This window comes from Eubalaena glacialis, chromosome 1, assembly GCF_028564815.1.
Source record: "Eubalaena glacialis isolate mEubGla1 chromosome 1, mEubGla1.1.hap2.+ XY, whole genome shotgun sequence".
Classification (NCBI taxonomy): domain Eukaryota; kingdom Metazoa; phylum Chordata; class Mammalia; order Artiodactyla; family Balaenidae; genus Eubalaena; species Eubalaena glacialis.
In genome coordinates, this window is record NC_083716.1 from 230,465,363 (window position 1) to 230,477,568 (window position 12,206).

At 37.9% G+C, this 12,206-nt stretch overlaps 1 protein-coding gene across 1 annotated transcript; it reads right to left on the reverse strand.

The window, feature by feature from the left end:
• Nucleotides 1-5,029: 5,029 nt before the first annotated feature.
• LOC133101058 (protein phosphatase 1 regulatory subunit 14B) lies at nt 5,030-5,840 on the reverse strand. The gene has a single exon (XM_061205648.1). The coding sequence runs from the start codon at nt 5,722-5,724 to the stop codon at nt 5,281-5,283; it is 444 nt and encodes a 147-aa protein (XP_061061631.1). The 5' UTR covers nt 5,725-5,840; the 3' UTR covers nt 5,030-5,280.
• Between the last annotated feature and the right edge of the window lie 6,366 nt (nt 5,841-12,206).

Consider the following 12,206-nt stretch of genomic DNA (forward strand, 5'->3'; position numbering starts at 1 on the left):
GTTTTGACTTTGCAGGTTGAGCTACTCATATTGGACCATTAAGTTGGAGGTAACCTGAGTTCGCAATTGACTTTTTACTCTTGAGACCTGATAGACAGTTGAAGTTTAGTTGTGTGTCACTTGGAATTCTCACCTTGGCAGATCACTGCAATTGGATGGTGATTCTGTTCACAGGCAAGTAGCTCTCTTGATAGAGTAAGGGCTATGCATGTTAAGTCTAAAGCAGGTGGCTTTAAGACCTTACCTGTTTTGGGCAAATCCAAGCACTTCAGTAGAGGCTCAGGCCCCAGGGACCAAGCCAGATGTTGACAAGGAAGGTGGCCTTTGCAAGAAATAGAGCTATAGCCTGACTTATAAAAATATGCAAGCCTTTTCTTAAGCTTTTCTTAAGACAATATAGCTGAAGCAAAGATCCATTATAGGGAAGAACATTTTCCATATATGAGCCTTTCAGACATTAATGAACAGAAAAATATATGCCATTTTCAAAAGGGAAGGCCACCAAGTACTCTATGGTCTATGAAGCATTAGTGAGAATCAAGATCAAACCTTTAACTCTAGGCCTAGGAATCCCAAATTCCATTCTGCTTTTAAAGTCAAGGTCGGAATTATGACAAGACCAATCTCAGATTCATGTGCCTTCTCCACAGGTTCAGGAGTTGGGAAACACTCCAAGTCAAAAGAAGCATGTAAGGAAAAAAAGATATTCATTCCAGCAAACAACATCTGTGTTGAAGAAGGGAGAAGGCTACCTAATCAGCAGGTAAACTGTTACTATTCATCTGGATCATTCTGAAGATGTAGGGAATGAGCATCAGGAAATCAATCAAGACACCTCCCACTCCTGCACAAGAGGTGTGGAGACAGAACAGCAGCAAGACTTGGGGAGCACTGCCCACTTGGCTCTGAATTTTGGAAGTATTAAGAGCAATTTGAACTCAGGAATCAGGAAATAGCCATCCCTAGCTGAAACACAGATGAGGGTGAGGGGAACCTTCCCTGGGAGGCAGGTTTCACAGGCCTCTCTTATGTCATAGAAAGAGAAGACTAGGACTTACGATGCTCACTAATGGGCTATATTGTTTTCCCCCAAATTTTTTATACTGAAGTTCTAACCCCCAGTGCCTCATAATGTGACCTTACCTGGAGATAGGGTCTTTACACAGGTAATCAATTAAAATGAAGTCATTAGGAAGGGCCCTAAGACTGGCCTTATAAAAAGAAGAAGTTTAGACAGAAAAACGCATAAGCAGAGAATACCGTGTGAACATGAAGATGACCATTTAGAAGCCGAGGAGAGAGGCCTGGAACAAGTCCTTCCTTCATAGCCCTCAGGAGGAACCAACCCAGCCAACATTTTGATTTTGGACTTGTAACCTCCAGAACTGTGAGGCAATAGATTTCTGTTAAGTACCCAGTTTGTGGTACTTTGTTACAGCACCCCTGGCAAAATAATATGCCTTCGCAAGGATGTATGGACATTAGGCCACTGGATCAAGCCTTCACTCCATCTAGTCTTGGAGAGCTGAGAAATAAAAATTATGAGACTTTCGACAAAGAAAAAAAAGAAATTCAAATTAAACCTTGTGAATGGTGCTTCCGCCGTTGCAAATTTCTGAGCTTTGCAAGAAGTTAACAACATTTCTAATGTGCCCTGTCAGTACATTTGTGTAATTTCCTGCTAAATAAGGTAAGTGCAGAGTATCTAGGTTTACCTCCTGCTGAGAAAGTTCTCCCAATTCAGCTTAAGTTCACAGGTCACGGAGCCTGGCTGGTCACTGGCTTAGGCTGATAAACATCGTGGAGAAGCTAAAAACTAAGATTTTGTCCTTTTACCCTCATTTTAGACTTCAGTTATTATTATTGTTATTATTTTTTACTCTGCTTGCAAGGTGATTTAAGGTTTCCATAGGAAATTAACAAGAGAAGAGGACTTATTTTGACATTTGAGGCATCTAATATTGCCATTTTAAAATTGGAATATACTTATTGCACGACCTCTTTGACAATCTCAGAGAGGTTGACTTGCAGTTGCCCAGACATATTTTGGGATCAGAAATATAATAAGGGGTGAAATTTTAGTCTTGGGTAACAAATGGCCATAGGATTTGATCTGCATAATACACTGTTCTGACCCATCCCCAGAGGACCTAGGAGAGTAAGCAAAGGCAGGAATTAGTATTGGGAAGGGGAGTGGTGGACCAGCTCACTTTTCAGACCACACAGCCCTAGGAGTCAGCCAGCCTTTCTAGATTATTCAGAAGGCAATATTTAAAAAAAACCAGAACGAATTCCATTAGAAAAGACTGTCTTAACGTGACTCTATTACTGGGAGACAATTAGATTAGACATGCTTCTCTAACCCTCTCCAGGAAACAATGGCAACACTCTTCCCAGGAAGCCAAGTTGACTGTCACCCTTCTGCATGCGCGGCAGCTGTTTAAATTCACAGCCAGTTTTTAAAGAAGAGTTATAAGATACTCAGAATTGCCTGTGATCAATAAAGTGGGAGATGAGCCACATCACTGGAATTGCTGGGCCCAAATTGAAGCACACCTCGAGAAACATATGAAACACCTTTTAATGCAAAGTCGTGTGCCCACTACTCACTGAACCCATTTTCGTCTGGTTACAAGGGTTCATCTCAAGGAGACATGCCGAGGTCAGCTGGAGTTCTGCCTGCCGAATACAAAAAGTTCTGTTTGCACTGGCCAACAAAGGAGAAGGTGACAATCTACCTGAAGTGAAAAAAGACACAGAACAGTCCCTGGATCCAAATTTGGCCAATACTGTTGAGCTGAGCTGCCAGGAACCCACATGACATGCTCATGAAAAGCGATCTGTCCATGCACAGGCCCGCCCTCTATGGAAATGACCAAAGCTAAATAGATGTGCATTTCAACCAATATTACTCCCAACACAGATCAGAACAGAACTTGTGTCTCAGAAACACCCAAAGTGTGGATGTTTTTGTATCTGAACAGTGGGTGGGGTTGAACATAGATATAAGGAAAGATGGAAGAATACAAGGAGGCCATCAGCTTCCACGGTAGCCAATTAAAACCCTTTCCTTAGCAGAGTAAAGCAAACATGTGGGAATAAAAGTGGCAAAAAGTAATTGCATTTCAAAACTGAGGCAGCTAAAAGCTGCAAGTATGAGGAATTCAATTATAACAATGTAACAAAAAATAAATAGGGCAAGTAAACACATATTTGCCAGAAATTATGATGGTCGTGCCAAGCTGATTCTGCAGTTGCAGTTCCAGTGCCAGTCTAATCACCCAAAAAGAAATAAAATAATGATTTCACTAACCCTGAATCCTGATCTGAATTTTCTTCCAATCACTTGGATCATCTTGCCCTTTTTTAAGTTTAATGAGAAAGATTATGAAGCATTCAATCTGAACATCTAATTTTAAAAAAGAAATGCCTGGGGTTTTTAATTCAAGAAAGATAAATTTAGAAAATAAAAAAGTGAATAAAAGTAATGGGTAAATAAATAACCTATTTCAATATTCAACAATTAACATTGGTATAAACTTCCATTTTTTCATATGCATAGAAAATCTAGTATATATAATGTTAGTCGTGTAACATACATAATCATTTGTGTTTTCGCTTTTTACTTAACATTATATCATTAGTATTTTTAATGTTGTCTTCCTAGCCGCAATTTTTAATAGCTGCGCAGCATGCCTTTAATAGATGTGCTTAATTTCCCTCATATCATATTGAATAGTTTTTTCTTTCCTTGTTGTTTTCTCATTAGTATTAGCACTACTGATATTTAATAATAGCAAACACATATACAGTTAACCCTTGAGCAGCATCAGTTAGAACTGCATGGGTCCACTTATACATAAATTTTTTTCACTAAATACGTACTATAGTACTACACAATCCACGGTTGCTTGAATCCACAGAGGGCCAACTGTGAAGTTATGTGTGAATTTTCAACTGCATGGAGGGTCATCACCCCTCACCCCTAAGTTTGTTGTTCAAGGGTCAACTGCATACTGATCAGTATGTGAGATGCACTTTATATATTAGTTCAATCCAAGGGAGGGGACCTTGTGAAATGGGTGCTTTTATCCCCATTTTACAGACGAAGAAACTGAAGCACAGAGCATTCACCCAGATACTATAGCAGAACAAGGTTTCTAACCAAGGCAATCTGGCCCTGAGCCCATGCTTTTGATCATTATACTATGTGTAGACATAATTTTTTTCTCCTCTTACTTAGGATTGTTTTTCTTAAGATAGATTTTCTGAGTAGTAGAATAAGTAGACAAGAATGGATGAACATTTCAAAGAATCTCAAAATATAATCGCTGAATTGCTTCCCCAACTGTTACGAATATTGTACCATCATTTTCTCCTAAATCTACACATTGTGAAGCCATGTATTCAGTTCTAAATATTCAAGACTATCCTTTCTTTATTGTGTTTTCCTTTGATCAATAGAAAATGACTCCCCAATTTTTCTATTAAATATTTTTCTAATAATTAACTATACTTGTCTAACTTTAATGCTATTAGTTTAAATTATTTTGTTTATTTGTTGTTATTTGTGTAGTTTTTTTACATTCACCTAGTTTATACTTGTCCAGTCTTTTACTTTAACCTTCCAGTGTCTTTTTGTTTTTGATATACCTCTTATAAGTAGTAAATTACTGAATTGCTTTTAAAGGTCCAACGAATTTATATTGTTTTTCCACCACTTTTATACCACTATACCTCTGGTATCACTCAGGATATCATATGTGTGTTTATAATTAAAATTGATCTACAGATTGATTAACTTCCTTCCAATCTTGTCATTTTGGATACCTGAGTCCTATTTATTTCTTAGAATTAATTTGAAAATTTCTCAGATTTCCTATGTTGGAAAGTTTAAATGGCATGAGAGTAATCAACTCACTGACTATCTGAAAGAACTCAAAGTAAAACTTTCTGGACCCAGAAAAATTGAAGGAGGGGAGAACACAGTACTTTTTTTTTTTTTTTTTTAACTGCACCAAAGGCATATCCTAGCTTTATTAAAGGGCCCGCGCCGCAGTCAATATAAAAACACAAAAAGTCCCGTCAGTTTAATAATAATAAAAAACCCCAAAAATGGAAAACTGAGGGGGCAGGGAAGAGGCCCCTGGGCCAGGGGCACGGGGAGCACTGCGCATGGCACCAGGCCTGGCCGCAGGGCCCCCCGGTATTGCTGTTGCTACGAGGTTGCGGGGCAGCGATTGTCCTGTGGGAGCCACCGTTCACCTGGGTCGAGGACCCTTACTTCTTCTGGGGTGTGCTCAGCTTCTGCATGCCCCGGATCTTGTCCAGCAGGCCAGAGATGAAGGCCTCAGTGGGTTTGTAACAGTCAACCAGCAGCTCCTTGACCCTGGCAGCTCGGGTATCATCGCTCTCCATGTCCAGGAGTTCATCCACGTCAATCTCCAGCTCCGGGATCTCTTCTTCCTGGCAGTCGTAGAGGCGAGTGAGCTGCTCCAGGATCCGCTCCTCCAGGTTGAGGCGCTTCCGTAGCTCCTTGCGGTCGTACTTGACCGTGACCTTCCCTTGGCGCCTCACTGGGCCCTCGTCGTCCGCGCCGCCCGGGCCCTCGCCTGCAGCCCCAGGGGGGCTCTGAAAGTAGACGCGGGGCCCTGGGCCGCCACTCCCCGGTCCAGGGGCCGGAGCCGCCAACGCCGCGCCCCCTGCGGGGCCGCTGTCTGCCATGGCGGCCGCCGGGGCCACGTGCGCGCGTCGGGCCCCTCCCTGCGCCGCCGCCTCCGGGACGCCCGCCGGCTGGCTCCGGGCCGCTGGCTCGGGTTAGCTCGTGAGCTCGGCTCCGCACGGCTCCGCGGCGAGGGCGGCGGCGGGGGCCCACAGTACTTTTTTATAATGAGTTTCAATGTATTTCATAGTTACATGTCAATTCAGATTTTAAAAATTCTTTTAAAAATAGAAGCAATTTTACAAATTTGTATTTTCAATAAATTGCCTATTTAACTGAAATTTAAACATGTATTAACATCAATTTTAAATAATATTCTTTCATAATTAAAAAAAGAACCTTTACATTTCTGGTTATATCTCCTTTCAAATTTATAATGCAGTGTGTCTATGGTTACTCATTTTACCTCTCAGTTATTATCCCACTTTATTGGATTTTTCAGACCACTGGGACTTAAAATAGTTCACATATTTCAATATTTCTTGTCTTTTGTTTATTTATATACTTCACTAATTTCTGCTTTGATCTACAGTAATGCTGTTTTTTTCTCCCTAGGAATGTGTTACAGCTGCTTTTCTTAGCCTCTTGAATTGAAAACATTCTTTCTTCCTCCATTCTTCTTCATTCTTTCTGATTAAATGACAAAACATCAGCTACATTCCATAAATATTGATGTTATGTGATTATAATCATTATATTTAAATCAGTTTAGTGTGGTGTTTTAAAATATGTTCACTATGGGACACTCTCTTCAAAAAGTGGAACCTCATTTGCCTCCTGTTAGGTGTGGGCTGTTCTCAGTGAGTCACTTAGAATGAATAGAATAAGGTGGAAAGGACAGGGGGTAACTTCTGAGATAGATAAGTCATAAAAGCTTGCCTCTCTCTCTCAGTTCACTCCCCCTGAGCTGCCACGTTGCAAGCAGCCCTATGGAGAAGCCCATGCGGCAAGGAACTAAGGCCTCCTGCCAACAGCCATGTGAGTGTGCCATCTTGAAAGTGGATATTCCACGTCTAGTCAAGCCTCAGATGACAGCAACCTTGGTTCCCATCTTGACTGCTCATGAGACACCTTCAGTCAGAACCACCCAGGTAAGCTGCTTCTGAATTCTGACGCACAGAAACTGTGAAATAATAAATGTTTATTGTTTTAAGTTTCTAAGTTTGGGGGTAATTTGTGATACAGTAGTAAGTAATACAACAAAAAATCACAGTTTTTTATTTCTCCTTTGACTTTAGATTTGAGGTTTTTTGACCATACTTCATTGGATATACTTGTGTCATGGTTCTTGTAAACCTTTTTCTAAGGCCTTTTTGATAAGAAAGTAAATTTTATACAATTGCAGCTATTTATAAGTTATTATATATAATAATGGTTTAATATATAATCAAATTTTTTTTTTTAATAAATTTATTTATTTATTTTTGGCTGTATTGGGTCTTCGCTGCTGTGCGAGGGCCCTCTTCAGTTGTGGCAAGCGGGGGCCACTCCTCATCGCGGCGCGCGGGCCTCTCACCATCGCGGTCTCTCCCGTTGCGGAGCACAGGCTCCAGACGCAAAGGCTCAGCAATTGTGGCCCACGGGCCCAGCCGCTCCGCGGCATGTGGGATCCTCCCAGACCAGGGCTCGAACCCGTGTCCCCTGCACCGGCAGGCGGACTCCCAACCACTGCGCCACCAGGGAAGCCCTATAATCAAATTTTTTGGTTTAATATATAATCAAATTTTGTGAATACTGTGTGGATGCTGAAAAAAATGATGTGTATCTGTGTTTATGATACCAATCTGATAAATTAATCTGATAAAGTATATTATTCAAACCTGATATTAACTCATTTTATTTTATTTACTTCAACAACTGAGATTGCAATGATAAAATCTCTTGTAGGTATTGTATTTCAGTCCATTTCATCTTGATTTTGAACAAATTTTTATCACAGTAATGTTTTTGTGAAAAAGTTTCTTAGTAGTTATATACTCATTTTAAAATGAATTAATTAAAATTATAGGAGAAACTTTTGAAAAATTAGTGTAATGAAAATTCCCCATTGATTTTTATTATATTTACTGCATTCCTAATATTAATACTGTAATACTCTACTATTACATTTTCCTGATACAGCTTTCCTCATTTTTCACACTTAACTTTTTAGCCTTTGTTATAAAGTTGTCTCTTGTAAATAGCATTTAATTGCTATACTTTGATCTGAGAGCATTTGACTTTTAATTGGGGGATTTAATCAATTCACTTTTGTTTTTATAATCATTTAGTGCTAAGCTTTCCTCTTTTCCTTTAATTGTTCATGGATATATTTTTTTGTCTTTTAACATATGAATTTTTTTGTTGTTTTTCTTGCTAGTCGTTTTGTTTAAATTAAACAATGTTTGTGAGGGTCTCTATGCTAATAATAATTTGAAGAGTTCCCTTTAAATTTTTCATAAGCGCTCCTTAACTTACATTTATCTAAATATCAAAGACCAAAATGAAAAGTTCACTTTTGGTTCTCTTTATGTGAGATCAATAGTTTAGTACACTTTCACTTTCCTTCATCTATTAATATATTTGAAGTTTTAGATCAAGAACATTATATTTGTTCCATGACATGGAACCAGACTGCAACATAAGATGAAGTTTTCAAGAGTTTTTCTTCCTTATAATGAGTGTCACTTCTTTCTGTAGTCTAAGACTTCTGAAAGTTGCTCTTTTAATTTTCCAATCAGGGATATTCTAAGAGAAATTAGGAAAATCTGTATTAGAGAATGTAGTGAGAGCCCATTTCCCATTTTCCACCAGATATCTACTTAAGACCATTTTGAAACTCCTCTACTCTCCTCTATCACATCTCCACTCATTCTTAGCAGATTAACCCTTCTCTTATTTCACAAATAGAAGGAAAAATCATCAGACAGGAATGCTCGCTATTTCCTATGACCGCATTAATGTTTTTGATTTCATACAGTTCTTTTTTATTCTACCCTTGTAATAAAGTTATGTTTTGTTTTCATTTATCTTCTGCAAAAATAATTAGAAAGTGAATTCCTCTTGGTATACATATTATATGTATATATTACATATAACAATACGTTTTCAACATCCAGTCTCAAATAAAATAAGTTTAATGTGTTTGGTACTTCTGACTTGGGTTTATATAATCTCATTGTAAAATGAAAAATAAAAGATTCCTCTCAAATGTGAACATGGCTTGAATTTTAGATAAAGTTAAGGAATTACATTTTTGGTGGGATTATGCTATTGCATTTATGTTTGGCTTAGAAGTCCTTATCTTTTTAGATATGCATATTGAAATACTTATTAATAAAAGTATATTGTCTTGGATTTGTTTCTAAATCATCTGGTGTTGGGGAGAGTGGGTTGGAATACAGAAAAAAACATACTGGACTTGGGTTGATAATTGTTGAAGCTGAGTGATGGGTATATGGGAGTTCATTATGCTATTTTCTCTTTTTTTATATATACCCGAAATTTTCCGTAATGATGTTAAAAATAATCACCTTAACAACATTTTAAACTATTATACCCCTACAAATATATAAATACATATGAAGCTGATTTTAACAATCACTATCAGGTCCCTACTGCTACAACTTCTTTTCTAAGTTTCTAATCATTTGGTGAACAAGTTCACCTCTCTGGAAAATCTTTTTCAGGAATTACTACAGATAGTATGTTTTCAGACAGGCTGAATCTGAGCTATTTATGAAAGCTTAATATGAAAATATGTCTGTTGTCTTCATCAGTTGACTTGGATATTCTTGAACCCAGGAAAATTTTACACTGGCATCTGGTTTACTTGTATAAAGTACTTGTGACTTGATAAAAATATCCTCTGCTTTAGAAGTAACAGGGACCAGTGCTTGACAATTGCTTGGAACAATTTTCCCACTCAGAACTGCTAAGTCTTGTGAATCACAAAAGCATATGCACTGTGACCTAGAAGAGTTGGTCGAGTTATAAAAGTGCATTTATTCCTGTTCATAACCTCTGCTTGCAGAGCTAAAGCAAGTTGACGTTTTTTTCCTGTGATGCTACTAATACTTTCTTCCGTTGACCCACAGATCTCAACACTTTAGTTGACTAGACCAACACAAAACGTGGAACAGTTTTGCGAGAAGCAGCATTGCCAAACTACACTTCTTCATTATCTTATTTGATAAAATCTGAGAAATTGTAAGGTTTTTATTTTTCTCACTGTCCTATGTTAGTTTTGATTTTCTAAGGGCAAGTTACAGAAGTTACAGATGCATGTGTGTGTGTGTGTGTGTCTGTATTGTTTGTGGTGGCATTATAAATTTAATAAGAAAACATGTATTGGGTCGTACTGCATCCATACATTCATTAATCCATTCCTTTAATCAAACAATTTTACTGAGTGTTTAGCTCACTAAGTGGTACCCTCCATCCCTGCCTTCATGGAATTTCTATCCTAGTGCAAGTGGATCCTTTGAGGGAGGATAAGAGGATAAAAACCTAGACTGAGAGGTCAAAGAAATTAGGATCTATCCCTCATAGGTCCAGAGAGAGAAACCCAAGCTCTTCCCTCGCCGTGGCTCCCAGCTTAGTATGGCAAATGACTTAGACCAATCAGTTTTGATAAGGAATTCCTGGACCACTTATGGATCTTAGGAGGATCCATGTAACCAGTTAGTGCCTTGAGTACCCTTCTTGAGAGATGATCTATCTGGTTTAGTAAGACAAGGATTTATACTCAGTCCTTCCTTGGCATGGCTCATTTTCTTCTGAGATTTGCAGTTAATTATTAGAATTATTTATACTCATAGAATATGAGATTATGAGATTACACTTATTTTAAAAAGCAAGAGAGTTTTTTTGTTTGAACTGTCGATAATCTTGAGTTTAGTGCAACAGTCCCAGATGATAACAGTTTAGGGTTTTTTCTCTTTTTACGTTTAATGCAGACTGTTTATTTGATGTTCATTAAACTTAGTTTCTTAAGCTATTGCTTGGCATCATACAAAACATTCTTAACGTCATAGTAGAGATATAAAAGATCTTTACAAATTGAAATGCGATGCCCTTGTCCCCAAATATTTTAATGTCCACAAATGTGCTTTTAAAGTAAACATTAAATTCATGTTTGACACTCTAACTTTTATGTAATCTCAATACTACCAATAAGTAAACTATATTATACAGATGTGGAAAAATCTAGTTAGTATATAAACAGTACTTTGCACCATTAACAACTTTATGATGTGAAATTCACATATTGACTTAGGAAACTGTTTTGAGCCCCCAAAGTACCTTTGAAATATCATTGTATAACTACAAATAAAAATCACACTATATAATTGAAAAATTTTTTGAAAATACCAACTGCTTAGTATTAGGCTATAACTCAAAGCATAAAACAAAATTCCAGAAGTCCATACAGATATAAATAAATGTTGCATAAATAAATAAATGAGGCAGAAGAGGTGAATCTCCCATACGGAAGAATTTCACATAATTTCTCTAGATACTATGCCATCATGGAGGCAAGCATAACTCCCCACTCTGGTGTGGGCTTTGCCTAGCGACTGGTGACTCCCTTCCAAAGAAGGCTGTATGGAAAGAAGGAAAATAAAAGAGGGACTTCACAGTGAAGCAACCTGACCCTCCCCAAAGCCCCGTAACTTCAGGCTAATCATGAGAATGATGTCAGACAAATCCCAGTTGAGTCAAAATACCTGACCAGGACTCCTCAAAACTACAAAAGTCATCAAACTCAAGGAAAGTCTGAGTAACCCACAGCCAAGAGATGTCTAAGAAGACACAATGACTAAATGTAATGTGGTCTCCTGAATGGGATCCCAGAACTGAAAAATGATGTTGCGTAAAAACTAAGGAAATCTGAATATAGATGAGTTAATAATAATGCATCAATTTTGGTCCATTTATTGTGAGAAACGTACCGTACTAATTTAATACACTAATAGGAACAGTAGGTGCAGGGAATATGATACATTCTCATTTTTTTCTGTAAATTTAACACCGTTCTAAAAAAAAAAGTTTAGTTTTTAAAATGTTACCTGCCGAAGTAATTTTTATTTAAAAATGTAAAAAAAAATTTGCCTTATATACAAAACAAAGACATCCTATTAGTCTCTGGAAGTACTTTCTGCAGAATCAACAAGGGCTTTTAATTTGTCAGCAGTGTTACCTCCCCTCCAAATATCTTTCCAAATACCAAACCATTATTCACTGAATAACTTTAATTTCAATAAGATGCAATGTTTTGAATGACTAGATAAACACTTCATCTTCCATATACATAATTTTCTAAAATCTTTCAAAACAGAATCTATATAGTGATTTCATAACTGTGGTTACTAACCCCACGTTGGATTTCAGGCCCTGTAGCCAGTCCAGCCAGCTATGTTGGTAAGACCCCACCCTTCCACTTCCCAACCCCAGCACTGTTTATGTTTATGTCAATAATTTGGCAGGTGTGTGCAAGTCATGA